Below are 27,913 nucleotides of genomic sequence, written 5' to 3'. Positions count from 1 at the left end.
TAGTGCGATCCTGCAAAACTGCTTTTATTTAAAAAAATCTTAAAAATCACTGCCGCTAGGAAATGCTTCCAAATGCAAACAGAACAAATGCGCCCCCATTTCCCACAGCAAAACATAATACATTTCCGGGAAGGGCACAAGACAGGAGCCCCGTGATGCTGCAGCTGTTCCTCTACAGGAAATGAAGGTTCAGAGACCGATCCAGCTTCCGAGTCTCTGCTTCCAGAACAGCAGCTCTGGGCTCCCTGACCACAGCTGCTAAGGAGTAAGACAGCTCTTGGTGAAGGTCTGACAGCTCCTGGCTGGTCTTGGCGCAGCACTCAATATAGTCCTGCTTGTATTTTCGCTCCTGTGCCAGCTGCATCTGCAGAAGGGACACCTGAAAGAGGCAAAAGGCCGAGCTCAGGCAAGCCCACGCTGTTAGGACCATCTGCGGACGTCGGGGAAGACGCACCCGCTAACTCCAGCCCTGACAAACACTTTGTCGTTGTGGAATGGGAAGTAACAGGTTCCCAGAGTCACCCTGAACCAAACTCAGATTATCAACAGTTCCGAGTTTCTTTCTGGCATACCATTCACGTGTACAACACCGAGACATTACATGTATATTAAGGAGAGAGGTTCCTACAGGGTGTAGTAACCCAACTCTTTTTCTCAAAAGAGAGATTCGGGCTACCGACACCTTAGTTCCACGTGCTTTTTCCTCAGCAGGAGGGCTACTGGTTACACAAGGTACTGAAGAACTGTTCTGTTGCGATCCAGCTTAAAAACGTGACAGCTAGCACATGAAAAGGGAGCAAACTCTCATTTTTCCTAACTTCAGAGCATTTCACAGAGGAGCAGAGCATAACCTAATGAACAAAGCCCAGGGGGGAAAATGAGCCTTACAGGACTGCTGAGGCCTTGAAACGCCTCAGATTCTATTCTTTCCTGACAACACGGAGCTCTGCCTGCTGGGCTTTTTGGTGGGAGAGACCCAGCTGCTCTCACCTCCTGTTAGGTTTGCAGTGCAGTGCAGCCACAGCAGCTCTGGCATGTTGCCCTCTGCCTGCTCTGGAGTGGAGGAGATGCACATGGAAAGTAAGACATCAAAGGGACTTCACAACAAACTCTGTGCATAGGCTGGGGACCACCACCACTGAAGAGAGGGACAGATCTGACCTTCTCTCTGAAATAATAAGGGCACCTTTGTGAAACTGGGCTTGCAAGCCTGAAAAACCCTCCCACGCTCTGGTAGGTAACCCAGAGGTATGAGTGGGAGAAGTGGCCAGCTGCTGCTACGAGCATCTCCCAGGAAGTGGGAGATCAAGTTCCAGTTCTGCTGTTTCCCAGGCCCAGAGGAGTGCCCTAACCAGCCAGGTGAGGACTATTCTTTGAGCAGAGCACCTCCGTTTTCCTGCTGAACTGCTGAAGTGGGTCCACGGTGCAGGCAGACGCAACAGTCAGTCACAAGGGGAAGGGGGTTCAGTTAGTTATCTGTAGCAACAGAACTTCGGACACTGAGGCTTCCTGGTGAAAACATCCTTAAGATATACCTTGATGGCTTCAGCAGTATTCTCAGCTCACTTGCCGGAGCTAAGCATCATGTAGTCTACCGATACAAATATTATATGCATTTCGCCCTGAGCGCCTGTGAAGATTCGCCTCCTCAGGGAGACCAGGGTGTACCAGACCCATAAAAGTACACGGAAGAGACGTCTGGCGACTGCTGCTACTGCCAAGACCACTGTCAAAGGATGCAATAGGCTTCAGTAGCTGGAATGTACGTTCTTGCACTGACAAAACCCATGTCCATACAGTGCTTAGGTCTCTGACTCGGTCCGATACTGGGATCACGATTAGCACAGCATAGCAGTATGACACTAACGATTGCCTGAAGGCTATAAGCTCTGGCACTGCCTCAGATCCCCGGAGCTCTGATATGATGCAAGCTCCACTGTTAACGGAGTCAAGGGAAAATGGAAACAGTCAACAAGATGAGTAAGCTCAAGGGAAACATCCTTAGAATAGTCTCTACTTTCAGGCGAGTGCCAGTTTTCTGAATTTCCTCCAATCCTTCTCCCACTTGCCCTTTAGGCAAGTCAGAGACTAGACCTAGGTGAATGATGTTGTTTGGCCGTGGCCAAGAGGTGTGTCTAACTGATACTACCTGGTGTAGACACTGCCTGGTGTACTCACTTCCTGACAGCCAAACAAAACTTGGGCTGTGGCATCATGCAAAGTTGTGCCCATCAGTACAGCCACAGTGGCTTTTGATGAGAGCTTTCCTACTCCTCACCTGGTTCTGTAACTCAGCTAATCGACTGCAGCGAGCGTGAGACTCCTCCTGTGAAGAAAATGCAAGGATTTCTTTTTTTTGCCTCCAGTTTGGTCAGGGCCATGGTCTATATTTGACTTCTATTAGGTCTATACTGGGGGGCTGCTGCCACTGGGATTTGCCATCGTTGCTCCGTATGGCCAGAGCCTCCTCCCACCAAGTAAGATTCTGTTCTCACCTGTCTAGAAGCAGGCATCTTGTGCTGGTCAGACTCAGAGAGAGAAGAGCCGCATGCATCTGGCAGTGACCGACCACCGTGATCTCTCTTCAGTCTCCTCCGTTCACGTTCCACCTGCACGTTGGACAGGAGAAAGGGTCACAGAAACCTGCCACCAAACAAGGAGCAAAAGGACCTCTGGACGTCATGGCAAGGAGATGTCTGCTCAGAGACCGTTAATTGCACCAGAGAACGTTGGCGGCAAAAAGCACTCGATGTAGACTATGGAAGAGAAAGCGCAAGAGGAAACAGTTCCTGACACAAGAGAGTCAAATGGGTGTGTACGGGGACGCTGGGGCAAGAAGGGTGGTTCCGGAGTGAATGTGCCTTTGTGAAGGCAGCGGGGTGCCAGAAGAGAGAGAGAATACAAAAGTGTGTGTCCACAGGGGAAAGTGGGAGAGGGAAGGAGACAAACAGAGGACCCCAAAGTGCTGCCTGTGGAAATGTGTTGTGTTCCAGAGGACCGTGAGGCTTTGCAGAGGCAATGAGAGCCTGTTTTACCTGCTCAAGAGTCCTCCTGAGCTCAGCGTTGAGTTGCTTCAGCTCCGTCTTCTCATGTTCCAGCCTTGCAACTGCTCGCTGCAGACATTCCAGCCGCTGCGACAGGAGTCTCTTCTCCGAGAGCCACGATAGCTGCTCCCCTTCTGCGATAGCCTGCTGGGTGTTCAGAGAGGAGATTACGTGAGCTGGTGCCACATAAAGGTTAGGAGGGCCAGAACCAACACGTCGGGGAGAGTGACCGGACTCAGGAATGGACAGTGCCAAGTCCCTTCTTCTCCTCCCGAGAGAGACTGGAAACATTCGTTTCCTATTCAGCCACTTCATGCTTTCACAAAGGTCTGTAGTATTTCCAGCTCCCTCTCTCTCAGCCATTTCTTGTCCGTCATGAAGACTTCCACATCGACATGTTGCTCTTAGGGAAGCTATCTAACATCTTTGGTCATCCTCTTTGACCTTCACTGTATATCCTCCTATCTGTAGTTCTACGCTCTGTCCTCGGACAACCAAACAACATGTGGGTGAAGCATGCGTTTCTGCAGTGATAAAATGCCAAGGTTTTGTTCTCTATTCCCTTTACCTGTTACATCATCATTACAGAACTGCTCTTTGAAAAAATCCCATTATCAACCAAGCCCTGTGCACTGCTCTGAACCTAGTCAAGAGCCACCTCCCCCCTCGTGGGTTTCTTGATGAGTTCATCAAGTGCTCCTTGAAGCGCTCTCTGACAGCATCTATAAATGTAGTCTTGATATCAGCACTATACCGATCTATACGGATGCAAGCGCATTACCTGATCTAATGCTGTTGCATACCTGATCTATACGGATGCAACTGCAACCTCCCATTGTTTTCATGCTCCCTGCCCTTGTCTGCTTCCCATCAACAGATCACAATACCCGTCATCATCCTGATCAGGCTGGCAGTAATATTTCTCAAGTCATGTACAACTGTATAGTGCATAAATACAGTATTTTATTAGTAGCAGTTTCTACATGCCTGTGGACTAACGTAATGCTAAAAGTATTGGCAGAGTCCCAGGCAAGTTTGCAGCACAGGCTGTTGCAGCTGTTCCACTAGCAGTACCCGAGTCAGATCACCTTGGAGAAATCCACACAACTTCGCCTTCGTGCTTTTTGGACTGCGGCACAAGTACATCCTGCATGTGCAGTGAAGCCTTTAACCTCATCAGGCAACGGTACGAATTCCATTCTTTTCAATACACCGGAAAAGCTGTACCTCAGAAATCGACGTCTCTGAAAGCATCCTCTAAGCGCCATCAGTGCAGCTGCTGTTCAGCCATCGTTACAAAATTCTACTAAGTTTAGTGCATTAGTCTGGTCAACTGTGCCCTTTCCTTTCCATGCCAAATCCTAACCGCGAGACGTTGGCTAAGCTTGCCTAGATAGGAGAGAACCAATTACCCACCCCCAACCTTTGGACTTGCTTTAATTTTAACGGCAAGCTCTGTAGCTCTTCCAGTAGTTCTGGGCTTGACAGAAAACATTCTGGCAGGTGAATGGGCTCTGGACGGAGCTAGAAAGACAGGCAAGCCTGCTGGCCGCAATCGTGGTTTCTTTGGCCAAGCAGGTCATATATGTATGGGAATATATATTCCCATATCTTTATGGAAAACGTCTTTAGAATCCTTCACAGACATTTTAGTTGACTGATGATCAGCCACAGTGCCTACCTGAAGATGAAACCGGTCCTTGTCCCTCTCTGAAACCATACTCTGCAGGATGGCTATTTCTTCCCTCGGAGTCCCATTGGCCATTTCACTCCTGGTAAGGGCAAGAGTCAGTGCTTGTGCCTTCTCTTTCCATTCGATTTCTCCGCTTTCATTCCGCTTCAAAATAGCCACCACACGCTCCAATTCTTCCCCCTTTGCTTTCCTCTCATCTTCCAGCTGCTGGGTTAGCTCCTCCTGCCTTTTCAAGAGACGGTCTCTCTCCTGGAGAACTTTCCTCTTCTCTGCTTCCTCTGCCTCCCAGTTCTGGAGTTTCTGGATTTGTTTCTTTAGGGTCTCGCCTTCATCTTCCCATCGCAAAGCTGATGTTAGTTGTTTCAGGAGTTCACTCTGCCTCCTAAGCTCCTGTTCTCTGCCTGTCAGAGTCTCCTCTAAATACCTGACTCTGCCTCTCTGGTACTTGATCTCTGCATCCTTCTTTGTCAGAGTCTGCCGAACGTGCTGGAGATCTTCCCGAAGACCTCTTATTTCCTCTTCTAACTCTTCTTGCCCACCTTGAGCCTTGGTCTCTCGTTCCCTCTCAGGCAAGGCTGCTTCCAGGAGCTTCTCTTGCTCTCTGTGGTGTCTAACCTCTTCATTCTTCTTGGTTAGCCTAAGCTGGAGATTCTGCAAGGTCTTCAGTTCTTCTTCTTGGCGCTGGAGTTTTTGCAGAAGAGTTTCATTGTCTTCATCTCTCTTCCTCACCGCTTCCTCAAGCAGATTCACTTGCTTCTGGCATGATGTTAGTGCTACTTTCATGCTTTCTTCACCAGGCTGGAACGTGTTCATTTGCTCTGTCTGCCTGAGGCACTCCAAGCGGTGGTTCTTCACTGCGTGGCTCATTTCGTCTAGATCCTGCTGTAGGCTCTTGGCCTGCTTGCCTTCTAACTCCTTCTGCTCTCGAAGGTCCTGGGCATGCTCTTGCAAAGACACCCTCTCTTGATCTCTAGCTTCTCGAGAAGGTTCAGCATATTCTAGTTTTTGCAGTATGGCTTTAGTCTGCATCGCTGCCTCCTCCTTTTGCTCTTGAAGCTTAGAGATAGCCTCCTCCAGAGCCTCTATCTTTTCTTCTCTTTCTTTCAGAGTCAGTTTTGTTGCTTGAAGATTTGTTTGCTCAGCTTCACGCTTCTCCTCCTTTTCCTTGCATGCCTCACATTGTTTTCTAAGGGATAAAATTTCTTGCTCTTGTTCCTTTAGTGCCACTTGAAGATGATGCAGAATTTCCTTCTGCTGTGCAGAGTCCTGTTCTTGGTTTTGGAAGGTCTCAATCACTTCCTTCTGAGATTCAATCATGAAATCCTTTTCTTTCAGTATTGCCTTAGCGTGTTCTAAGTCTCTCTGTAAGACATTCATCCGTTCTTCTGTTTTTTCCTCATAGTTCCGTGTTTGTTGCTTTTGGATGTCTATGAGCCTGTCCTTTTCTTTCAAGGTTTCTAAGGTCTGCTCCAGTTGGTCACGGACAGTTCTTAACTGCACTTCCATGACTTCTTCAGCTTCCTGGATTTGCTTTTGTTGTGACTCAAGCTCTTGATCTTTTTTAGATAAAGCAAGTGTCATCTTTTCTACTTTACCATGAAGCTCTTGCAGGTGCCCCTCTCGCTGATCCTTGTACTGCTGGAAGAGCCTGAACTGCTCCCTTTGAGAAGCACACTCACTCTCTCTGTCCTTAAGAACTGCCCTCAGGTGTTCAAGGCTTGCGTGCAGAGATTTCACCTGTTCTCTCTCCTTTTCCAGTTCTTGGATCTGCTGGGTCAGAGACATAAGCTCTATGTTTTTCTCCTTCAAGTTCCCTTTCATATGATCAAGATCCACGAGCAGATTTCTCACTTGTGAGGTACCGTGTTGTTCCAGAATCGTTATCTTCCCCTCCTGGAATTTGATCTCCTGGTCCCTCTCCTCCAGCGCCTTGCTCATCTTGCTGACAGCAGTCCTCTGCATTTCTCGCTGCTTCTCCAGCTCCCGTATCTGTTCTCGCTGGGATCTGATCTCCCGGTCTCTCTCTTCCAGGTCTTTGTTCATTTTGCTTACAGCAATCCTTTGTTTTTCTTGCTGCTTCTCCAGCTCCTGTATCTGTTCTTGCTGGGATCCTGTCTTCTGTTCTTTCTCTGTTACGTCCTTAATAACCTGATCGAGAGTAGTTTTATGCATTTCTTTCTGCTTTTCCAGCATTCTCATCTGTTCCTGGTATAACTTCATTTCTCCCTCCCTCTCTGACAGGATGGCAGTCATACGAGTGAGATTCTCCTGCAAAGCTTTTACCTCTGCTGCCTCTTTCTGTAGCGTCTGGATTTTCTCCCACTGCGTTTCCACTTCCTCATTTTTAATTTTTAAGATAGACAGTGTAGTTTGGAGTTCTTGTTCAAGGCAGTGATTCATATCTGTTGCTGTATTTGCTCGGGTCTCGGAGGCTGTGACTGATTCCTGAAGGAGTCTTCTCTCCCATACCAGTTTTTCTTTAAGTGCTTGCAGTCTGTCCCGGTCATGCTGCAGAACAGGGAGGAAGAGGTTCAATAATTCCATCTATATATGTTTGGTTGTCATACTAGATTGGAACTCCTGCTCCAGTGGCAGTCAAGGGCTGAAGTTGGAGCTTTTAGTAGAAAATTCGAGCTCTCCAGTTGGTTTCCCTGTTCGATGTAAATTTTCTACTGTCACTCAAAAAAGATTTGAGAACTGTACTGTATCTATCAAACTCTGTCCATAACTGATTTTTGGAGTCATTGTAAATGGAGGAGTGGGAAAATACCGACCATGTAGGAACAGCTGCACTGGCTCAACTGTCTAGGCTAGTCTCCCGTATGTAACGGTGCCTGTAAGTGCACACCCAGGGAAGAAAGCCTAAGAGTTGGGTGGACTTACATGATACCTCCCCTCCCCAACCCCAGCACTGTTCCAGCTTGTGAGAACTTTCTCAGTCTCCTCCTGACCCCATATAGACCTGCTGTATTTACAACACCCTTCGTCAAGGAGTTCAACAGGTCTGCTCTGCTGTAAATATACCACCTCCTGTCATTTGCTTGCAGCGTGGCTCTCACTACCTTCATCAGATGGCTCTCGTTCATCTCTTGGACAAGAGAGTGAACGACCGCTGCCCCCTCTCTCCCTGCCTCTCAGGATGTTGTAGACCTTTCCTGCGCCACTCTTTAGGCTGCGTCTTTCCCAGCTTACTCAGCCGGTCCCATCTTCCCTTTTGCCCTTCGCTGAACCTCTGCTGGCTCTAGGGTGTTCTTTTGGGGAGGAGCTGCCAGAACTGCAGCCAGGATTTCCAGTCCAGACTAAGCATGATTTAGACAGTGGCACGATGATGTTCTCTCTATTAGGAAGGGAAGAGAGAACAACCCCAACATGTGATTTCCCTTTTTTTTCTTTGAGAACAACCCCAACGTTTCATTTACTTCCCCCCCTGGACCTCTACTGCGTAGAATTTTCGTGGTGCCATCCTCTAGAAGGCCACTGTCCCCCTCTCGAAGGAGTAATGGTCAGGTCACAGTCTGTCATTCCGTGTTTCAAATCAGGACTAGTTTTCCCCTTGCAGACATACATATTTAGCTGGATCAGCACTTTTGTTTCTCAAATGTCTCATTTTTCCCCCCGCTGTCTGCTCTCAGACGGGCAATGTTGAACAGCTTTCTATTATTAGCAAACTTTGTCTTCTCACCCCTTTTTCCAGATCCAGATGTTTAGAAATTTTGGACACAAATAATTGCCCAAACCATGCAATGTAAATAGAGACAAGTTTGAAAATTACTTTGACTAAAGCTTCAAGGGCAGAAACCTTCAGAATTGAGGAAAATAAGCACCCTGATTCGTAACTGAGTCGTATATGACTACGGCATCTTTTCCTACTTATTCAGGAGAATGCAATTGGAAAAGTTAAAGCACAAAAAAAAGTTGCTCCTTAGAATGACTAACAGAAGGCCAAAAAATATGTAAGAAATGGCCCTTCACAGCATCTGCCAGCCTCACCAGGACATCCTTTCTTTGCTTCTCGGTGCTCTCGAGTTTCCTTTCCAAAGACGCCACCTCTTGATGTAGAGTCATAGCCTCCTCCTTTAGAGACCCTTCGGAGGCTGCTAGCTGAGACGTCAACTCTTCCACCTCAAGTAAAACATAACAAAGCAGTCAAAGACTACAGCTTGTCGCCGTCAGCCATATCATATACTGTGAGGAAAGGGAAAGGACAACTTTAAATTTCACCCTATCGTGAGAGTACCAGATTCACAATGGATACAGCCAGCTTGTTTAACAATCTAAGTGCGTCACCATGTTCATCTGAAAAACCACCTTAAAAAACAAGGCTAGCAGTAACAGGCCAGCAGAAATCCACTCTGATGATTGCTGGCAAACAGGCAAAAGGAGCAGCCCATCTGGCCAGGGCAGCAGCTGAGATTCAGCTGACCAGTAAGCCTCCTTCAGACCAGCTGAGCTGGAGACCACAGTATGATGGCAGTCAGAGGGACTACCCCATCAGCCTGCTCTGCAATGGAAAGGCAAGAAGGGGAGAGACCACCTGTTTGATGACCAGAGTATCTACTGCTGTCTCAGTCACCTGTTTTTGCAGAGCATCCCTCTGCTGAAGAAGAACATTCTTTTCCTCTTTGATGGTTTTGATTTCTTCCTTGTGCCTCTTCTCCACTGCCTTGATCTTACTCCGAGTTTGCTGCAGCTCTGCTTGCAGCTTTTCTGTGATGTTCTGTAAACACAAATGGAGAGCAAGTTACTGGGACCTGCCATCGGGTTCAGCTTTTTCCTCTTTCTGTCTCAAAATCACATTCATTCAGCCACTTCTTTCTGCTTTTCTACCCAGCTCTGGTTCCACTGTAACCCACCCTTCCTGTTGCTGATCTCTGGAGCTTACCAGGCTCTGTGCTTTCAGTGCCTGCAGTAGTCCTTGCCTCCTCAGTCCCAGGACTTAGGTTTTATTTCCTTGTTACTGCCCTCACTCTGTTACCTGGCCCTCAGCCTCTCTCTCAGCTTACGTCCAATTGCCAACTGCCTGTTCTTTCAACCTACCCTACTAGTCAACGACTTACCTGCCCATTCTCTTGCTGCTTTTTCAGGTCCTGCCTGAGCTGCTCTAGCTGCTGGCAGGCTTCTGTTAGCTCTCCCTGCGTTTGGAGTAGCGTCTCTAATAAAGCATTCTTCTCACGCTCCTTTTCTAGCAGGACCTGCACAGAAACAAAGAGAAGACGGGTTTAAACTTCCCATACAAAATTTGTGTGGCAAGACTCAAAGACCCATGGGCTCACACGGTCTCAAAGCACTGTGCTGCTGGTCTCCTAGGTCATTATCTGCCCACTTGGAGACACAGCTTCCTAAGTGAGATTGGCAGTATAAACATGGTCCATCCACGGTCCATCTGCGACTGAATCTCCAACAAACTCTTAGTCATCTAACAGGAGAATGTGTGGCAGTTCTCAAGTGTCTCGCCTTGCTGGTGAGGGTATCCCTCGTCTTGCGCTGTGTCCTGTTTGTCTTTCAGTAGCGACTTCTGCACCTACTTAGCGGTAGAGAAAACACAAGGCTGCCAGAGGGCTGAAGCTAGCAGCTCTTTCAGAAAACTCATGTACTCTGAGTGAGGTTTGGTGAAAATTACTTCGGTTTTAAGGTATTCAGTAGACTTTACCAAAGAAGTACTGACAGTACAGGGACACACTGTCATCTCTGAGCGCCGCCCTGTCATTTCAATACCTGTAGACACAGCTGGGGGTACTGCTGTCCCTAGGCAGCCTCCATAAAGAGGACTTTGGGTAGGACACAAGGAGGACTCTCAGCGTATCGCAGGGTTGCTCTGGCACAGGAGACCTGGGCACAAAATAGCTTACCAGCAAGTGACTTAAAACACAGCCCGGAAGACACCTCTGTTTTACTGCCCAGAAATATTTCAGAGGAGTCTTTAAAAAGATTTTTCTTTTGTCAACAATCCTGCTGCGCCCCTCCCCGTCCTCCCCAAACAAAAAGCCCATCCTCATGGGGATTCAGTCCTACAAACTCAGTTTGGTCTTTAATGGAGTTAAGGCTATAAACACGTATCAGTAAACGTCAAAAGAAGACCGTTAAGAGAACAGTGAAGATACTCTGAGGTAACTCTTAGAAAAACCAGAATACAATAGCAGCACAAAAATCTAAAATGAAAGGTGACATTTCTGCCTGGCTTCCTATGAGAGGTCTCATTCCTAGTCCCAAAGGTAGCCCTGCACGCCTTTCACCTCACCAAATTCAACGTAGAAAACATGTAGGGCATGCTCCACACAGCCCGATATCCAGTCATCTCCCACAGCTCTAGCTTTGCAAAGAACCACACAAATTCTCCTTTCACAGCCTTTACCTCTTGCTTGGCGTTTTCGACTCTGGTTCGTTCCTCTTCTTGTTGAGCGTGCACGGTAGCAACTTTCTGCTTCATATCAAACAGCTTCTTCTCGTGCTCCCTTCCTGTCTCTGCCTTCTCCTTTTCCCATTGCTCCAGCATCTCCTGCAGCTCTGAATGGTGCCCTTCCCGCTCGCTTGCCTGATGAGTGGAGGAAAAGACTTCAAGATGAAGTCCCAGCCAAGCTCCTCAAAAAAATGTGAAGCTTCATCCCTCCCCCACAACCCCCGACCTGAACAGTGCACAGTGGCGGCTTTGTGCCCTCCATATATCGTGTCCTGTCAAGGAACTTAAAAGGAGGGTCAGCAGGTGGAAGAGAAGGAGATGTTACCTTCCCCTCTCTGATGGCTGCCTGTTTCCTAGCACCTCTCTCCTCAGGATTTCTATCTATTCTCAGAGTCTCTATTTTCAAAGCTCACCTCCCTTTTCATCAGTGAAAAGGTGCAGATGGACTGCAGGGTGAGGAAGAGACCAGTACCCTGATGCCCTAGTCACAAGACAGGCCACGAACTGAAGTACCAGGAACAAGGGGCCTGTTCCATAAGCTTCAAGCCCAAAGATAATACCTCTGTCAACCGTGAAAGGACAGAAAGAAAGGAACAAAGTTTCCGTGACTGCAGTTGGCAGCAATGTTAGGAGTCTACTTCATGGTAGACGGGAGTCTGGTAAGATCCTACCCCTTGGCTGCCACGCTTTGGGTGGGGACCGTCCAACCTTCTGTTGAACTCGTCTTAGGCCCACACTGCATCTGTGGCTGCATTTACTGTCCCAGCATAGTCCTGTGGGTCTTCACGTGCCTTCAAGTACGAGCCATTGGCTCTGCTGCCTGGCCTACCAACGTGTGGCCTATGACAGAGGATTGCTGCCATTTCACACGCTCGGGCTAGTCGTCTTCTAAAGTCAGCCCACAAAGCTTGCTTGAAGAATTCAGAAGCATATTGTTTCCTACCAGGTCTTGCAGGAGCTTGTTTATTTCCACTTCATGATCAGTTTCGCAAAGTTTGAGGGTACTGTTATACTGCTGTTCTGTCCGCAAGAGCTGTTGCGCCATGTTTTCCCGTTCCTGCTTCACGAGAGATCTCTCTGCTTCCAGCTCACATTGAAGGCACTTCACTTCCCCTGCAACACGACAAATGGCAAGATTCAGAGTCTACACAAACAATGGTTCTGACTTTACTGACCTTAAGCCGTTTGAATTTCAGTGCAGGAGGGATCTGCCTCCATCTCCTTCACTCCTCAGAAGCACTGCGGACAGAGAGCTATTTTTTATACCACCTTCCCTAGGTAGGGGGATCACCAGAAACAAAGCGCAGGAGGCTCTCACCTTGTATCACCTCCTTGGCCTGTGTGACTGTGTGAAGTTGGATTTCAAGCTGACTCCTGGCGATCTCCAGCTGCGATAAGTGCTGCTGAGCCTCAAACAGGCTGGATTCCAGGGTCTCCTTCACTGACCTGCAAGTTGTGAATACGGAGGGAAATGAGTTTCTTGCTCCTGACGCCCACAGGGAGTTATTCCAGTAAGAAGTCGTTCAAGATCCCTACACCTGAGTACGGAAAATGGGTTGCACGGAAACTTGTATACAGAAAACATATTTCTACCGTTTAAAATAGCAATGCGGGCCCCTCCGAGGGAATGTCCAGGCTTTCTTCATGACCTAGCATAACACAGAAAGCCCAGCCGAATTTGATCTCAACAGCCAAATCTTAAATTGCTGTGACACGCAGGTAGCTGTGCCCACAAAGTCTGTGCCAGCAAGGAAAAGCCCAGCCTCTGCTCACAGCCCTTATCTCCTCAGCCCTTCCAAGTTGCTCTGCAGGGGGACAGAACAAGAGTATTTCCCCGGCTGACTCGTGACTTTTTAGTGCTGTTCATACTGTAGGTATAGGTAGGTAATTTTCCAGACTCCCTATATTTAAAAGGGACTCCAGAAATACATCAGATGAGAGGGTAAAGTCTCATGCTTGTAGCAGCATTTGGAAGAAATCAGAACGAGATTTTATCTGAACAGGAACTATATGAAGGGAGAGACAGGTATCCTTTAGTTTAAACTGCTGGAAGTTCAAGAGAAACACTTGCTCCCTTTGTTTAAGCGTTGCTAACTAAGTAAGCAGTAGCCCAAATGACTTGTCGCTCTTTAAAAGGGAAGTTGTAGTACTGCAGATGCAAATTGTTACATCCATAGACTTCAACCAACTGGTGCGTATGACACACAGGATTCTGGAACCAGGAGCTGCAGTTACCTCCCTGACCTAACACAGCGTCCTGTGTGCCACGTTCCTACAATACACAGCGCTGCCTCCCGAGTACAGGCATGCGACCAGGATAACATCCTTCAAGGTAAAGGGGCACCTGAGTGGCACAACAATAAAACCCACAACAGAAGGATTTCCCTGCTTTGATGGACAATGGAGGCTCTATCTTCAAGAGGGAGAACAAGCACTATTTCTGATTACGCCCATCTCTGGCAGTCCAAGGTAAATGTGCCCCGTTTTAAGGACAAATAGAAGTCAGTCTCTAAAACAGAACAGAAAAGGTAGAGTCCAAAACCGTGACAACAAAAGGCTCTTGAGAACAACATCTGGCAAGAATAGTTGCTGATTTTTTCGTTATCTATTGCCAAAGGTTCTTCATAACTAGTTTATCTCTTTCTAACAAAATAATTGATCCCTCTTTTTTCTAAAAAAAAAAGGAACTGAACATCTAATCACTTAATAACAGCCCAGTAATTGACCAAACATAATTCAGCTGGATCAAATAAGAGAAGCTGGAGCTCAGAAGAAGCAGCAGCTCTCAGGAAACACACTGAGTCAAAATGGTGTTTATCAGCCTCGCTAACAACATACTCTGGAGTGGTAAAGTGTAAAAGTCAAGAAGCATGCCAAACAATCTGTGAAACATCATTTGTACAGCTCTGCAAGTTCAGGAGTCTTCTAAAAAACACCTAAGAGGAGGACAAACGTCTCGATGCTTTTTTTCTTCTTTTTGGAAAAGCAGAACTTGTCACATTTGGTCTTAGAAACCTGATACAGCAGAAGCAGAGAATCTTGTTCCTTCCCTGTATAACTTCGCCATGGCATCTGTCTCTAAACGACACGTGGTGAGGAGTACAGGACCCAGACATCAGTGATGGGCAAGAATCCCCGAAGACTGTCGAGAATTCACAAGAGGTTTCCCTGCTGCTGGTGTAACCAACTCGAGGTCCTGCACCACACTTAACAAGAGTTAGCTTAGAAACAGAAGGCCCTCGAGATTTTCAGCGTGAGCCTCGAGCTTCACCCTAAATGGCAGTGTCCTCCTCACAACGTCCGTATGTAATAGCCTTGAATTCTGACGATCCCATGTCAAACTACTTGACAAGGAAAGATCTATGTTCAAATGCAGAACAAGAAACCAAAACCAGGGAGAAACTTCAGGTTTCAGGAAACATCTGCATGGTTTAACGATTACTCAATTCAGAGCCAAGTTGGCTGGCTTTGGACTTCACACAGGAATGTGCAACGGGGCATAAACATGAGCGCAAGGCTCAGGAGAGCTTTGCTAGCTTTACCTGTCAGAAAAATAACATTCAAATCAAGGTATACTTTTTTTTTTCCCCCTCGAGATTCTTCCATTTTCTGTCCATGGAAGGTGAAAACATCTGAAAAGCACACAGGATGCAATAAATCCTCATGCAACGATTACCACCTTTATAACTACAGACATTGAATAAGGTCCTGCCTAGGGTGTCCTCCCTGCCTTTACCTGGCCTCTGCCAGCTGCTCTGAAAGGCCTCGTCTGTCCTGCTCCATGGCTGCCAGTCGCACCTCTAGGGCAGCCTTCTCACGCACCAGCAATTCCTTCTCTTTGGACACCTTGGCCAGTGCATGCCCTTGGCGAGAGGACTCCTGGCGCAACTGCTCCAGACCACTGCTAGCCGACTCTTGCTGGCGGTAAACCTGAAAGCGGGACAAAATACAGTTAGAGGCCTTTCTCTGGAGTTCTCTGCAGAGCCAGCCAGTGCCACTTCTGAATCAGCTCGAGGAGAAAGAGCTCCTGTACTGTGGGCTGAAAGCTTAAGAGCACCTGCTGTATACCGCACTAATACCCTGGGCTGCCAAAAGGCACTGGCACTGTTAACTTGACAGTGATGAGTAAGGCCATACTGGGTTGCCTGGGACCAGACAGCTCCTTCACGACAAACGTACATACCCCGGACTACGTGTTTTCATGCAAAAATACTGCCTTTTCCAGAACTCCAGAACCTTGCAAACTAAAACTCTATTAGAATCTATTCCAGTGCTGGAAATTTTCAGGAAAGGCTGAGCAAAAGCAACTTTGCTCGCTGAAGAAAGTGAAAACACACATGGTTTCTCCTTCTAGAAAAAAAAAGATCAAAGTGTCACCTACTGCAGCGTGTAAAGCAGTTGGATGCAATGAGGTGACGCTTGGCAGGGAAACAGCCCTTGCGGTCAGCAGTGTCATTTAGTGATTTATGAAAGTCTGGCTGATGTGGCCAGAGAGATGGTAGACTCTGTTTGTACAGTAGTTCATGTCAACAATACTGTTTACTTGTCTTACACAAAGAAGGTGTCTAATATACCTTGCTGGTATTCAAGCTTGAAGATTAACCATGATTTTTTAGCTCCTTTCTTCAGTATAACACCTCTGCTGTGCATTTGCCAAACATACCACGTACTCCAAAACTAAGACTATCTAACAGAGAACAGACCATCAGAAACAAACAATTCTCTCAAAGTTATCCCATAATACCCAAGATTGTACATTATGAAACTGACATTTAAATGATGACAAACTCCCTAGTCTCCTACAGTGACATGATCCTCCCCAGCTCTTTTGCCAGGGTACCGAAATCAGTTAGTCCAGCGTGAAGAGTCTTGCGCGATCACCTATTTCTCATCTTCTTCCTCAAAGCCTAAAGAGGCTCTAACAATTCACAGAATCATAGAATCGTCTAGGTTGGAAAAGACCTTTAAGATCATCGAGTCCAACCGTAAACCTAACACTGCCAAGTCCGCCACTAAACCATGTCCCTAAGCGCCACATCTACATGTCTTTTAAATACCTCCAGGGATGGGGACTCAACCACTTCCCTGGGCAGCCTGTTCCAACGCTTGATAAGCCTTTCGGTGAAGAAATATTTCCGAATATCCAGTCTAAACCTCCCCTGGCGCAACTTGAGGCCATTGCCTCTCGTCCTATCGCTTGTTACTTGGGAAAAGGGACCGACCCCCACCTCGCTACAACCTCCTTTCAGGTAGTTGTAGAGAGCGATAAGGTCTCCCCTGAGCCTCCTTTTCTCCAGGCTAAACAACCCCAGTGCCCTCAGCCGCTCCTCAGAAGACTTGTGCTCTAGACCCTTCACCAGCTTCGTTGCCCTTCTCTGGACACGCTCCAGACCTCAATGTCTTTCTTGCAGTGAGGGACCCAAAACTGAACACAGTATTCGAGGTGCGGCCTCACCAGCGCCCCGCGTACACGGGGACGATCACTTCCCTAGTCCTGCTGGCCACGCTATTTCTGATACAAGCCAGGATGCCATTGGCCTTCTTGGCCACCTGGGCACACTACCGGCTCATAGTCAGCCGGCTGTTGACCAACACCCCCAGGTCTTTTCCCCCAGGCAGCTTTCCAGCCACAAAGTTGCATGTATGTCTTAAAATACAATTTCAACAATTTCAAGATGTCATTCCCATTCTTAGCAATACAAGACAGCAGACACTGACTTGCAGCTTTGTCCCGCTCTCTAGGCTCAAACAAATGGGAGTTTTGAAAGTTGCAGACTTCACAACAAAAAGCATAAATAGAAACATGCAGCCCTGTTCTTGCCTCAGAAAAAGGATTCAGAGCTACACAGTTTGTTTCTTTTGCCACATGTGAGAGCAGTAGCCCCGCTCAGATTCACGGGCAACACAATCATCTCTCTGCAGCTTATCAAAAGCCAAAAAAGAGACCAACACAGACAGGTGGATCAAAAGAATCTGTAGAAGCAGAGGACAGCTCGGAGAATTGCAGAACAGCTCTGAAGGCCATCAACACGTTTCCAAAAAGAAGCAAACAAAGCCTTCTGACCTCCAGCACTACCAAGCGTCTCCTTGACAAAAACACTGCAGAATCCAACAGATAACAGCTTCACTGAGCCAAGCAGCCAAATGCCCACCCAGAAGCACCACGGTTTTGGTCTCACCTGACTGAGTTTCTCTTGGGTTTCTTCCTTCTCCTCTGCCAGTACCGTCAGCTGTACCCGCAGCCCCTCCTGTTGCTCCTCTGCTTTCTTCAGCAGCTGCTCCAGGTGGGCTTTCTCGGCACAGAGCTCTTCATTTGTTCTTCTACACAAGTTCAGCTTCTCCTGGTCAGAGATCTTTGCTCTCTCCATCCCGTCCACTTTTCCTGACAGAACTTCATTCTCTTGCTCCAGCTACAATCACAGAGGCACAGAGGAAATAAAATACAGTAAGAGTTACTATGAAGAAGGTTTGGCTTGGACAGGAAAAAGACCAACATTTCCATACTCAGTCAGTCATACTGTCGGAAGGCAAGAAGCCTGAGCAGAAGCAGCAGCTGGAGACGAACACCTGGCAAGATCTTTGGCAACTCTGCTCACCTGCAGCACAAGTTCGTTCAGTTGCGCTTTATCCAGTGCAAGAGCTTCATTGATACCGCTCGTGTTCGCTGTTGCAACACGTAGTTCAGCTATTTCAGCACTCAGCTTATTCTGAGCCCCTGTCAACTCTGCTACCGACCGCTCTGCCTGGAGAGACAAAAGAACAGCATGACAACAAAGGCAGGAAAACCCCTGACTTCAAGCAGCAACTCCACATCCCCTGTGTGTCTCTGACATACTCCCAGTTCCGCGCTCCCAGTAAGCACGTGGGGACTAACTACCCCAAAGAGCCTGTGTGGTCTGATCACCATTTTCCAAGAAGGAGGACAACATTTTCCCTGTCTTCTACTGCCAGAAACAGCATCTGTGGTGGTCCTGCTATCACAACTCCCTCTCCCACAGGTGCTACCTAGGAATAAGGTGACCACACCTTCTCCAGTGCCATGGCAAGCTCATGTTTCTCTTGCTTCAGCAGATCCCTCTGAAGGTGCGATTCCTCCAGTGTCTCTCTCGCGGCTACCAACTCACTCTGTAATAGTGAATGTTTTCCTTCAAGTGCAGCCAAGTCCTTCAGTCTATGAGAAGGGGAAAGACAAACAAGCTTTTAATGTAAAAACATTCTCATTTCCAAAACCAAGAGCACATACTATGTCCCAGATATGACAGTTAGAATGATTTCCAACAGCTTTCTATTTACACCTAAAGAATGCTGCAATTTCCTGACTAGAGCTGCATCACTCTCTGTCATTGATGCAGGTGAAACATTCGTCATTGAGAAAGTGAAACAAGCTTCCAGAAATCACAGAACGTTTCCAAAAAGTTCAGGTACTCTCAACTGAACGGCTTCCTGCCTGATGGTTCTCTCTCTCCTTTTTGGTACATCGGATACAAGACTTTCCAAAGTTGTTCTTTGGGTAAGACAGACTTTTTAAGTCCAGATTAATATTCCCACAATTGCTCTTGCCTTCAGCAGCGAAACAATGACAGAGCCTGCAATCTACTGGGGGAGGAGATGTGCGTGAATTTCCAATGCAATAACCATAGGATCACAGGATGATTCAGGCTGGCAGGGACCCCAGGACGCCTCTAGCCCAGTCTTCAGCTCAAAGCAGCTGGGGTCGGCTGTGGGATCAGTCCAGGTTGCTCAAGGCTCTATCCAGTTGGGTCTTCCAAATTTCCAGGGATGGAATCTGCACAACCTCTCTGAGCAACCTGTTCTGCTGCATGATTGCCTTCATGGTTCAATTTTTTGTTCTCCTGAAATCCAGTCCAAACCTCTCTTGTTTCCGCTTATGCCTGTCATCAACTACTCCGGTCGGGTTTGGAATGCTTTTTTTAAAGGGTCATAAAGAAAGTACAAGGAGGCAGCTATGCTGTAGGTCAGTAGGTAGCCAGACCTGCCCACGTGCTCCCTTCACCTTTCTATGCTACAAATGATGAGCATGCAGAATTCATTCTTTTACAGTGGGCCTCCTAAAGTCCAGCAACGCCCACCCCTGCCCAGAGAAAGCTTTAACGCTCACAGGAGCTCCTGGTCACGACGCGCTCTCTCCATCGTCCGTTGCTGCTCCACCTTCTCCCCCTGCGCCGAATCTTCCTTCAGCTGCAGTTCAGTGTTACTTTGACGCAGACGCGAGGCTTCTTGCTCCGTTACTTCAAGCTGGTGCTGTAGCTCTTCCCTGGTTTTCTCGAGGTTTGCACAGTCACTGCAGAGACAAGGCTCAGTTAGAAGAATGAAGAGGCCTGAAGAGTCACGGGCCCCATTTTCGTCATTCCAGGATGGAGTTGTGGGGAGCACGGTAAAGAAGAACTTGCTCTTCCCCTCACAAGGCAACTGAAGAGGGAAAGAGAAAGGAAAGCAGGCTTTTGCCTTCGTTCAGTGAGAAGCGGCGGCTAGGAAAGAACGGAATTCACAGATGCAGCATGTTGAGAGGGAGGCGTCCTGTATTCCAACACCGCTCTGTATCGCCAAGACAGCCTTAGGATTCACAACAGAGCATGAAAAGCAGCGACAGGAGGATGCTAAAGTGCCCAACAGAGGCATACACGTGGTAGGGCAGGCGAGTTCTTTGCCCATAACGCCGCTGAACTCCCAGAACTGGAAGCAGATTGCCTCTAGAACGCAGGAGAAGGAGGAAACACTCACCTTCTGAGTGCTTCTACCAGAGAGTGGAGGTGCTGCCGGTGGCTGCTGGACGTCTTGCATTCCTCCTCCAGTTGCTCAAGCCTTTGCTGCAGCTTCCTGCACTGCTCTTCCTGCTGCCTGTGCTGGTGCTGCAGGAAATTGATAGAGTCCTGCCTGGCCGAAAGCTCTTCTTTTAGGGCCTGCAAGGAATGGGCAGGGAAAGAGCACAAACAAGCAATAAGAAGCAGGGAAGATGGCTCCAGGTAGCTGGGAGAAGAAGCAAGCAGAGAGACAGCTCACCTGAAGGCAAAAGCTGTGATGAGGGGGTGGGGATCAAGGAGAGAAAAGCACTAGGACACAGAGCTGGCGAGACTGGCAAGGCAATACGGTACCAAGAGTGGGAAGGCTAGAAAGAAACTGGCTAAGGAAACGGAAAGGTTTCAAGCTAAGTGAGGCATTAGCAGCTGAGCCTGTGGCCAGTGGTGAAGACAAGCAGAAATTCTCACCTGCCTTGCTCCTCGCCTCCTTGCCAGTGCTTCCTGAACCAATACAAAGGCATGCTCTGCATCAACGGAGCTCAGACAAGGGAGGACGTTGCTGGACTCTGCATGCTGGGAACTGTCAGTGCAGATAATGCTGACCGTGCTGTCACTGTCATCTAACACCACCTGAAAGCCCACATCAAGCTGTTACTCTTGGTTTTCTTTATCTATTTCTCCTTTTCCCCCCACTTCACCCTAGAGTCGTTAAAAACTCAATTCTCTCATTTCTTCAGTCAACAAAGAAGTTTTGTCCCCGTGGCCACAAGTACTCCAGGGGTTTCTGAATACAGCTACTATAAACACGAAGAAACAAGTGTGAAGTGGCTGGAGGCTGCCTGAACGCTCAGTTTCTTGAAGCTCTCAGGAATGATTTTGGTCTCCGTCAGCTTCTTAGAGCCACATACACAAGCACCAGATCAACACGGGAAACAGCAATGAAAGGAAACAGTAACGCTGCCCAGGGAAGAAGGAAGCTGATGACTACTGGAAAACAGCAGTGAAAAAGCTAATGTTTATAATTACTCTGAGCAGTAGCACAAGAGGATAAAAATGACTAACTAAGGGGAAAGAACTGACTTTGTGAGAGGCTGCGTAAAAGATCTGACGACTAAGCCCCCCTCCACAGAGCGAAGTTTAGGACTAAGTTAAAGCTACCCCTAAACACTTAGACCAGTTGCGATTCTGGGGTCAGTGAATGTAGAGTGAAGGAGCAGAGCTGGCAAGTGCATCGATTGAGTCAGTGACCTTTTATAAAAATCTGAAGAACAACAGCGTCATTGCTCAAGGAGGGTGCGGGAAGCCTCCAAGCAACACTGGAATACAAATGTCACGTAGCCAACTCAGAAAGCACAGTCCAAGAGAGACCTTAGCGGGACGCCGAAGGCAAAGGCACTGAAAGTTCTAGCGACTCAGCTGAAGTGTCACAGGACAGCCAACTCGGAAGTTATAACAGGTTTTATGTCAGAAAAGTGGTATAAAAATTAGACAGCCAGTAGCAGTTAACATAGACAGTAATCAACATCTCTATCTGTTCCCTGGGTTAGTCTGTTGCCTTCCTCAAGTACTTTTAAGTCAAATTTACAGGGATGTGGTCCCAACTCTGTACTCACCTCAGTTATGTCTTTTATCAGCTTCTGGAGGGAAAGATTCTCTTCTTTGGCTCTCGTAGTCAATGCAGCTTCATATTCTTTCTCTAACCAACTTGCTTCCTGAGAACAGAATAAGGAAAGGGTGGGCAGGGAAGAGCTGCTCCCCTCTGTAGCATTCCCATCCTCAGTAGCATTGTCACGCCGATAAGCCTCAGCCCTGGTGATTCCAGTGTATTCCTTCCCATATCTATTCAATTTCTTCTTTGCTAAAACTAAGAAGAGAAAGACCAACAGCTAGTTTTTATAGGCTGCTATGAAGCCGTCCATTCCAAGGAACCTTGATCCCGAGAGACTTAAAGTCACAGGCAGAATTGGTTGCATTGGTGCAACCCCCCTGAGGAAGACACCTGAATTGTCTGCAGCTCCCCTGCCACTGCCTGCACCTGGACTGACTCCACGTGTGCCAAACACACAAGGAATATTTTGGCAGTGCGCCCGATGTTCCCATACAGCTAGCATCTTTACCGCTCCTTCTCTTGAGGAAGCCACACCTCTTTGTGCTAAGGCTGGAGAGCAAACACTGGGCTATCTCCCAGGTAAAGGTAAAACATACTAGAATCTCGACAGTGTCGTTAAGCGTTTTCACGGTCTTCTCCTTCTCCTCGTTCTGCTTCTGAGACTGTACAAGCAAGGCCGAGAGCTCCATCACCCTGAGAAGAGAAGGTCCACGTGCCATTCCAAAAGCATTGCACACCATCACCTGTTAAAGAGCTACGCAGCTCCCAGAAGCATAGCAGAGAAAGTTCAACCCAGAAAATACAGCAAAGGCAGCGTTCATCTCTACAGGTTAAAAAGCCTGATGCTGCAAAATGGCACTTCTTGCCCCAAAGGCCTTCCGCACTCAGTCTTGCAAGGAGGACTTGTCAGTACAGAGGTGCTACATTGCTTATGATGGCCCTGGGCAAATTCCTCCCAACTCCCTTTAGCACAGTTCTGGATAGCAAAAGGGCTGTACAAGAGACAGAGCTCCCTTTATACTGGTCTTAATTTCTCACCGAGAACCAGTTAACAGCAAAAACATTGTAATATGCAATCTCTTTTCCAGTCTTGTCTTACTCAGTCAGTCAGACGGTTTTTTCTACCCTTTCTGTTGAAGGCAGTGGTTTGACTGGGGACAGAAACAGGGCTGTGCAGAATGGGTGTGCTTTAAATGTGAACACAGCCCATCTAAGAATCCAGGAAGCAGCCACAAAAGACATTGTTGGTAACAGCAAAGTTTAAAACACCTTTACCTGTCCTGAAGCTCCTTCTTCTCCAGGTCCCCCCTGACTTGTAAGCACATCACTTCCTGAGTCTTCTGGCTTATTTCCTGTTCCGCTTGCTGCTGTGCCTGATCCTTCAGGACAGGTCTGCCCAGAGCGATGGACTCCCAGAGGTGTATGCCAGAGTTTAGACGGGAGCAGTTTACAAGTATAGCTCCAGAAAGCCTCATTTGCTCTGCCTTCAGCTCTGACAAATCTCTGAAGAAGAATAAAGAGAGAGCTAATCTTCACACCACCATCTTTATCAGCTGACTCACTTCTGAAGCACGTAATTGCGCAACAGTAAAAGCTGGCAGGAAAGATGACATCTTTGTCATTCATCTGACACTTTGGGATCAGGACTCATCTTGACAGTTGAGCAATGAGTCTACTGGGTAGCTGAGGAATGAGCCTGTTTTCTCCTCAGAGATAAGAAGACATGTATGGCACAGCCAGAAGGCTTCAAGGTCCTCTAATTACTCTTACTAATTGTTGCTCCTGCTCTCTCTTATCAACATACTCTAATTATCATTAACAGATGTAAGGAATTTTACCAAGGTCCCCGGCTTTTACACCTAAGGGATCAGCCCTAAGCGACCCATTATTATCAGCACTTGCACTGCTAAGAGGCTCGTGACAATAGCTACATAATAAACGTTTCAGGAAGGTGGTGTAAGAATAAGCCTAGAATGTTGTAACAAAACCCACAAACAATACAAGAATTAAATAGTAGGTCAGGCACACTCTCACATTAAGGAAAGCTTATAATCAAATAAGGTAAACGGCTGACAGTAACCCAGAGTTTGAAATTGCAAGCTGACACCAGAAGAAGGTACTATTAAGGCTACACTATTTTTGCTTGTGTAGAAGGCAACTGTGAGAAAGGAACCTCAGAGAGCCCAAGAACAAGAAAACAATCACAAAAAGAGGTATCAAACGAAGCAAAATAAATTGGATAAACGCAGTAACAGGGTGGAGGAGCTATTCTTTCTCTCAACGATGCTGGTACAGGAATAAGCGGATACAAACTGACCAGAATAAATGTAAGCTGGAAATGAGAAGAAAAATAATAGATATATTCAGGAGTGATCTTCCCATCAGGAGCAGTGGGAAAAGAAACTCCGTGAGACTTAAGGCAGATTTCAGTCATTCTTTTAAATGGACTGCTCTACACGCTGCACGCATAGCTTTGGTGAGTCGCTTCCAATGTCTCCATATATGCCCGTGTCTGTGTCAATACGCCCAAACATCACCATAGTCAAGTTCATCTGTTTAGGGCCCCTGCATTGATTATAGCCCAAGCCCCACAGTTTTATCTGAAAACCAGCATCAAACAAAATGATTCTGAAAATAGCCTAAAGCATGCTTAACGGCATTGCTTCAGACTGTCAAAGGAGAAATCATACCGTTAGCCGCAACTAACGTAACATCGAGGCTCAAAAAGCGGGTGTGAAGGGAAGCTACACTTTTGTCTGCAAGACATCTAGCCTTAACTTCTACTCACCGGTCAGTGGCAGTCTTCATTCCCAGGAAATGATGGCGGAAGGTTACCACCTGACGCCACAGGCTGAGTAGACGGTTATGTTCACCCCTCAAGCAGTTGTCATAAAGCTAAACATGCAAAGACAGAAAGAAATGCCAACTGAGCCTTCACTGTCACTGTACAAGTCTTTCAGATAGGAGAGAGTACAACCACCGTCACCAGGTCTCCTTTAATAACTATTGCAACAGGGGCATCAAGGGCTGAAGAGGCACCACAGAAGCATCCTCAGTAGACCTGCCACCTGACTTCGAAGAAGGGAACATCCACGCTTCTCCTGCAGGAGTGGATATCAGCAGAGCAAACTGATCATGATTCATCACCTCGCCTTGCAGAGGTGTCTAACAGTCTTGGTGGAGGAAGACAAAAACAAGCCCCTCCAAGACCAGTGTCAGATTTGCTTACAGCAGGCCGCTGGTAAGGGAGGCCTGTCTTGTTCTTCGGTTGGCTACTCTGAATCCGAAAACACACAGACCTCTCCGGTCTCCACTGCTCTAGACGGAGATTTAAGAACTATTAAAAAGATGAGCGGTCCTGTGTGACTGCCCTGCAGTGCCCAGCAACAGCAAGCGTTTGCCTTTAAGACCGAGCAGTATGGTCACAGCAGGTGGGCATCTTCCATCACCACAATTTGCTGACACTCCTCCATCTCACACCCCTGCCTTCTGCCCGTCAACACCAATACATCCTCAACAGAGCCACAACTTCACACAGCAAGTTCTCTGTGCCAGAAATAAAATGCATTCTCACTCCACCCTGGCAGCACATCTGACGTTCCTGTAGCCTATCCCTACCTCACGTTCGTTGCGCCATTCACTCTCCTTCAATTCCAGCTCCTGACGGGCCCTCATCCAGTCCGCCGTCAGCTTTCCAACATCTTCTTTAAGAGCTGAATTAACCTCATTCGCTCTATCGAGGTGCTCCCGCAGGAGAGCGTTCACTTCTGCCAGATTCTCACACCTTGGAAAGGGAGAAACAGCAATCAGGTCACTGAACAACTGCTATCCACAAGCAGCATCCCCGTGATTTTCCAGCTCCCTCAACACTGACTTTGTTGTCAAACTGAGAGGCAGTAGAAGTGCTTTCTAGGATTAACTAAGATCTCTCTGTCATGGCAAACTCATTTGCTTCTCTTTGCTTTAAGCCTTCAACTTCCATCTACAATTTTGGTTTCCCCTTCCTCGTCAACGCTGATGATGCCCACAGTGAACGTCTTGCCTCCCCTTCCTGCTGCTGATCTCCGGATGCGTCACCTTTCTCTAGCATTGTCCTGAGTCGCTCACCTACTGAGCCACGGAATAATTTAGGCTGGAAAGGGACCGTTGGAGGTCACCCGGAATAACCCCCCGCTCAAAACAGAGCCATTCAGCACACAACACTATTACTGCACCACAGAAAACAGATTGTGGACCTCTCTCCTTTCAAAGCAGCTTGGCCAGCCGCTTCCCTCGGGGAGGCTAGGTAGCACTGACAGGTTCTCCCTCACTTCCATGAGCATCCAGGATACCAAGTACGAGGGAACGCTTCTTCCGGGTACCTTTGCTGCTCCTCTTCCACCTGAAGCAGTGCTTTCTCCAGGCTGTGGTCTTCTGTGGCTTCCCACCTGCCTGGAAGGGATCCCTTAAGAAGAAAGGAAATGTTTAGTCAAATTCTTGTGTTCCCTTCACTACTGTTAGCATCCATCGCTTTCCCCTCCATTTGTTGGGTATCTCAGGAGCTCGTGGCTTCTTCCAGGCACAACAGTGTCGTGACTAGGGAGAGGAAGGGAGGGGAAGGGTGTTACTCAATGTGAGCAGCTCTCCTCAGTCTCCCACTGTTGCACTCTCACACCTAGGTATCCTAGGCTCATGACCGCAAGCGCTCACTTCGACTTGGAGCCTGGGAATGCTCTCCTACCCTTCGTTTCCTAGGTCTACTTTAGCCGCGAAGCAGAAAGAAAAGCACAGAGCCAGCTCTGTATGTTGAACGCCAGCATTCTTGCCTTCCAAAATGCTACGTTTCAACCGATTCTTTTTCGGAGACAGCCATATAATGTAACAGGCAGTACAGCCCTCTCCTGAGACCTAGGACAAAATGTTACTCCAGCAATAAAGCACTCTTTCACAAAACTGAAATCCTTCTTGATAGCGTTGTCTGGACTGGCATTTCTGGGACTCCTGGCTGCTCTAAGAATGGCAACCGGACAAAACACGGACGGGCAAACTTACAGCGCTTCTTTAAAGGTGGTATGTAGGACTGAGTATAGGACTGTGAGCTGAAAGGTTGTTGGTTATTGTATTTGCTTTGTGATTATATATATGTGTCTTTGCAGTGTCGTACCACCTTTCCCATAAAGATATATGCTACCCTCAGGTAGCAAAATCTTGTCTTCCTCTGTCATTGCTTTGGGGAGCTTTTCTTTGTCTGCGTTAACGAATGCTACATACACTGTCTTTAGGTAGCAACCCGCACACACTCACCCCTCCTGCTTCCACTTGCTGCTCCAACTCTCGACACCAAGTCCGGTACTGCACCACCTAGATGGATAGACAGAATGAAGAGGAGCCAATGCAGCTTGTAAGAGACTCGGCTCCTCCTGCATTAGCTTTTCTCTAAGTCTTTACAGCCCAAGCACAGTACATTTCACAGTGCTGCTGATACAGTCCACAAGAAGTCCTTACGGTATAGGGAAGCTTCACTTTCCCTAGTATTAAAGAAAGTGAGACAGGGTTTCTTTCACACATAGTACTATCTGCTCATCCTAAGACAGCGATGGCAAGCAGAATGATGAGACAGACTTAGCCAGCCATGCCCGGCCTATGGCCACCACGTACCCCAAATGAGTATTTCCAACGGGCTAAAAGCCCAGTGGGTCCCTGCAGCTAGAGAAATGACTTTTCAAAATCGCTTTTCAATATTGAGCAGGTGAAGTTAGTTCTGACCACAGTCCTGCTCAGCCACTGCTCAGAGCTGCCTGCCTCTGCCCGGGGCCGCCCAAAACCACCCCCGCCGGCTCGAGCCCTACCTCTGGGACAGCCCCCTGCTAACGGGGCCAAACAAAGGCGTTTGCAAGCCAGGCATCTTTACCCAAGTGCGAAAAAGACCCAACGAGAGGCTCGGGGGGGTGACAGCGGCAGGGCGAGGCGCCCAGCACGCCGGACCGGGCCGGGCCGGGCCGCGCCGGGCGGAGCCGGGCGGCCCCCGGCGCCTCCCCCGAGCTCCGGGCTCGGCGCCGTCCCGCCCGCAGCAGCTCCGGGGAGGGCCCCGTTGGGGCCGCGCGTTCGCCCCCCGAGATCTCCGCCGCCGAGTCCCCTCTCCGCGCGGCGCGGGCGGCCCGGCCCCGCCACCGCGGCCCGGCCCCGGGCAGCTCCCCCCGGGCAGGCGCCCCCGCTCCTCACCTTCGCCTGCAGCTTCCGCACCAGCACCGCTTGGCGGTGCTGCGCCTCCTGCGAGCTCTGCAGCCGGCGCCGCAGGGAGGCCTGGCTCCGCGCCGCCATGCCCCCGCTCTCCAGCCGGGCCCGCCGCCCGCGGGGCTCCGCCGCCTGACGGGCCCCGCGTCGGGGGCTGCTCCGCGGCCTGCCCCGGCGGACCGCGCTCAGGCGGCCCCG

At 48.4% G+C, this 27,913-nt stretch overlaps 1 protein-coding gene across 1 annotated transcript; it reads right to left on the bottom strand.

Annotated features, from left to right (window-relative positions):
• On the bottom strand, positions 1-27,802 carry LOC143167223 (uncharacterized). Its single transcript, XM_076352415.1, has 26 exons — positions 27,704-27,802; positions 26,786-26,842; positions 25,864-25,946; positions 25,121-25,286; positions 24,291-24,397; positions 22,778-23,005; positions 22,099-22,195; positions 21,507-21,605; positions 20,362-20,523; positions 19,877-20,055; positions 19,254-19,436; positions 18,161-18,305; positions 17,731-17,877; positions 17,314-17,544; positions 14,871-15,064; positions 12,453-12,580; positions 12,078-12,247; positions 11,090-11,269; positions 9,795-9,929; positions 9,311-9,454; positions 8,728-8,859; positions 4,726-7,245; positions 3,036-3,191; positions 2,496-2,609; positions 2,279-2,326; positions 1-379 (listed from the first exon to the last, which is right to left on the bottom strand). Exons 1-26 carry the CDS (start codon positions 27,800-27,802, stop codon positions 173-175), a joined length of 6,111 nt encoding a protein of 2,036 aa, XP_076208530.1. The 3' UTR covers positions 1-172.
• Positions 27,803-27,913: the final 111 nt, after the last annotated feature.

Source organism: Aptenodytes patagonicus, chromosome 14, assembly GCF_965638725.1.
Source record: "Aptenodytes patagonicus chromosome 14, bAptPat1.pri.cur, whole genome shotgun sequence".
NCBI lineage: Eukaryota > Metazoa > Chordata > Aves > Sphenisciformes > Spheniscidae > Aptenodytes > Aptenodytes patagonicus.
The sequence above is the reverse complement of the archived record's forward strand: the minus strand, read 5'-3'. Positions and strand labels throughout refer to the sequence as shown.

Excerpts from the sequence above, each read along its gene's own strand:
- LOC143167223 (XM_076352415.1), bottom strand. The coding sequence starts at position 27,802 with ATGGCGGCGCGGAGCCAGGCCTCCCTGCGGCGCCGGCTGCAGAGCTCG. Across the intron at positions 15,065-17,313 it reads CCCAAGAGAAACTCAGTCAG|GTTTACCGCCAGCAAGAGTC; the intron begins GTGAGACCAAAA and ends TCCCGCTTTCAG. Across the intron at positions 380-2,278 it reads TAGCTGAGTTACAGAACCAG|GTGTCCCTTCTGCAGATGCA; the intron begins GTGAGGAGTAGG and ends TGCCTCTTTCAG.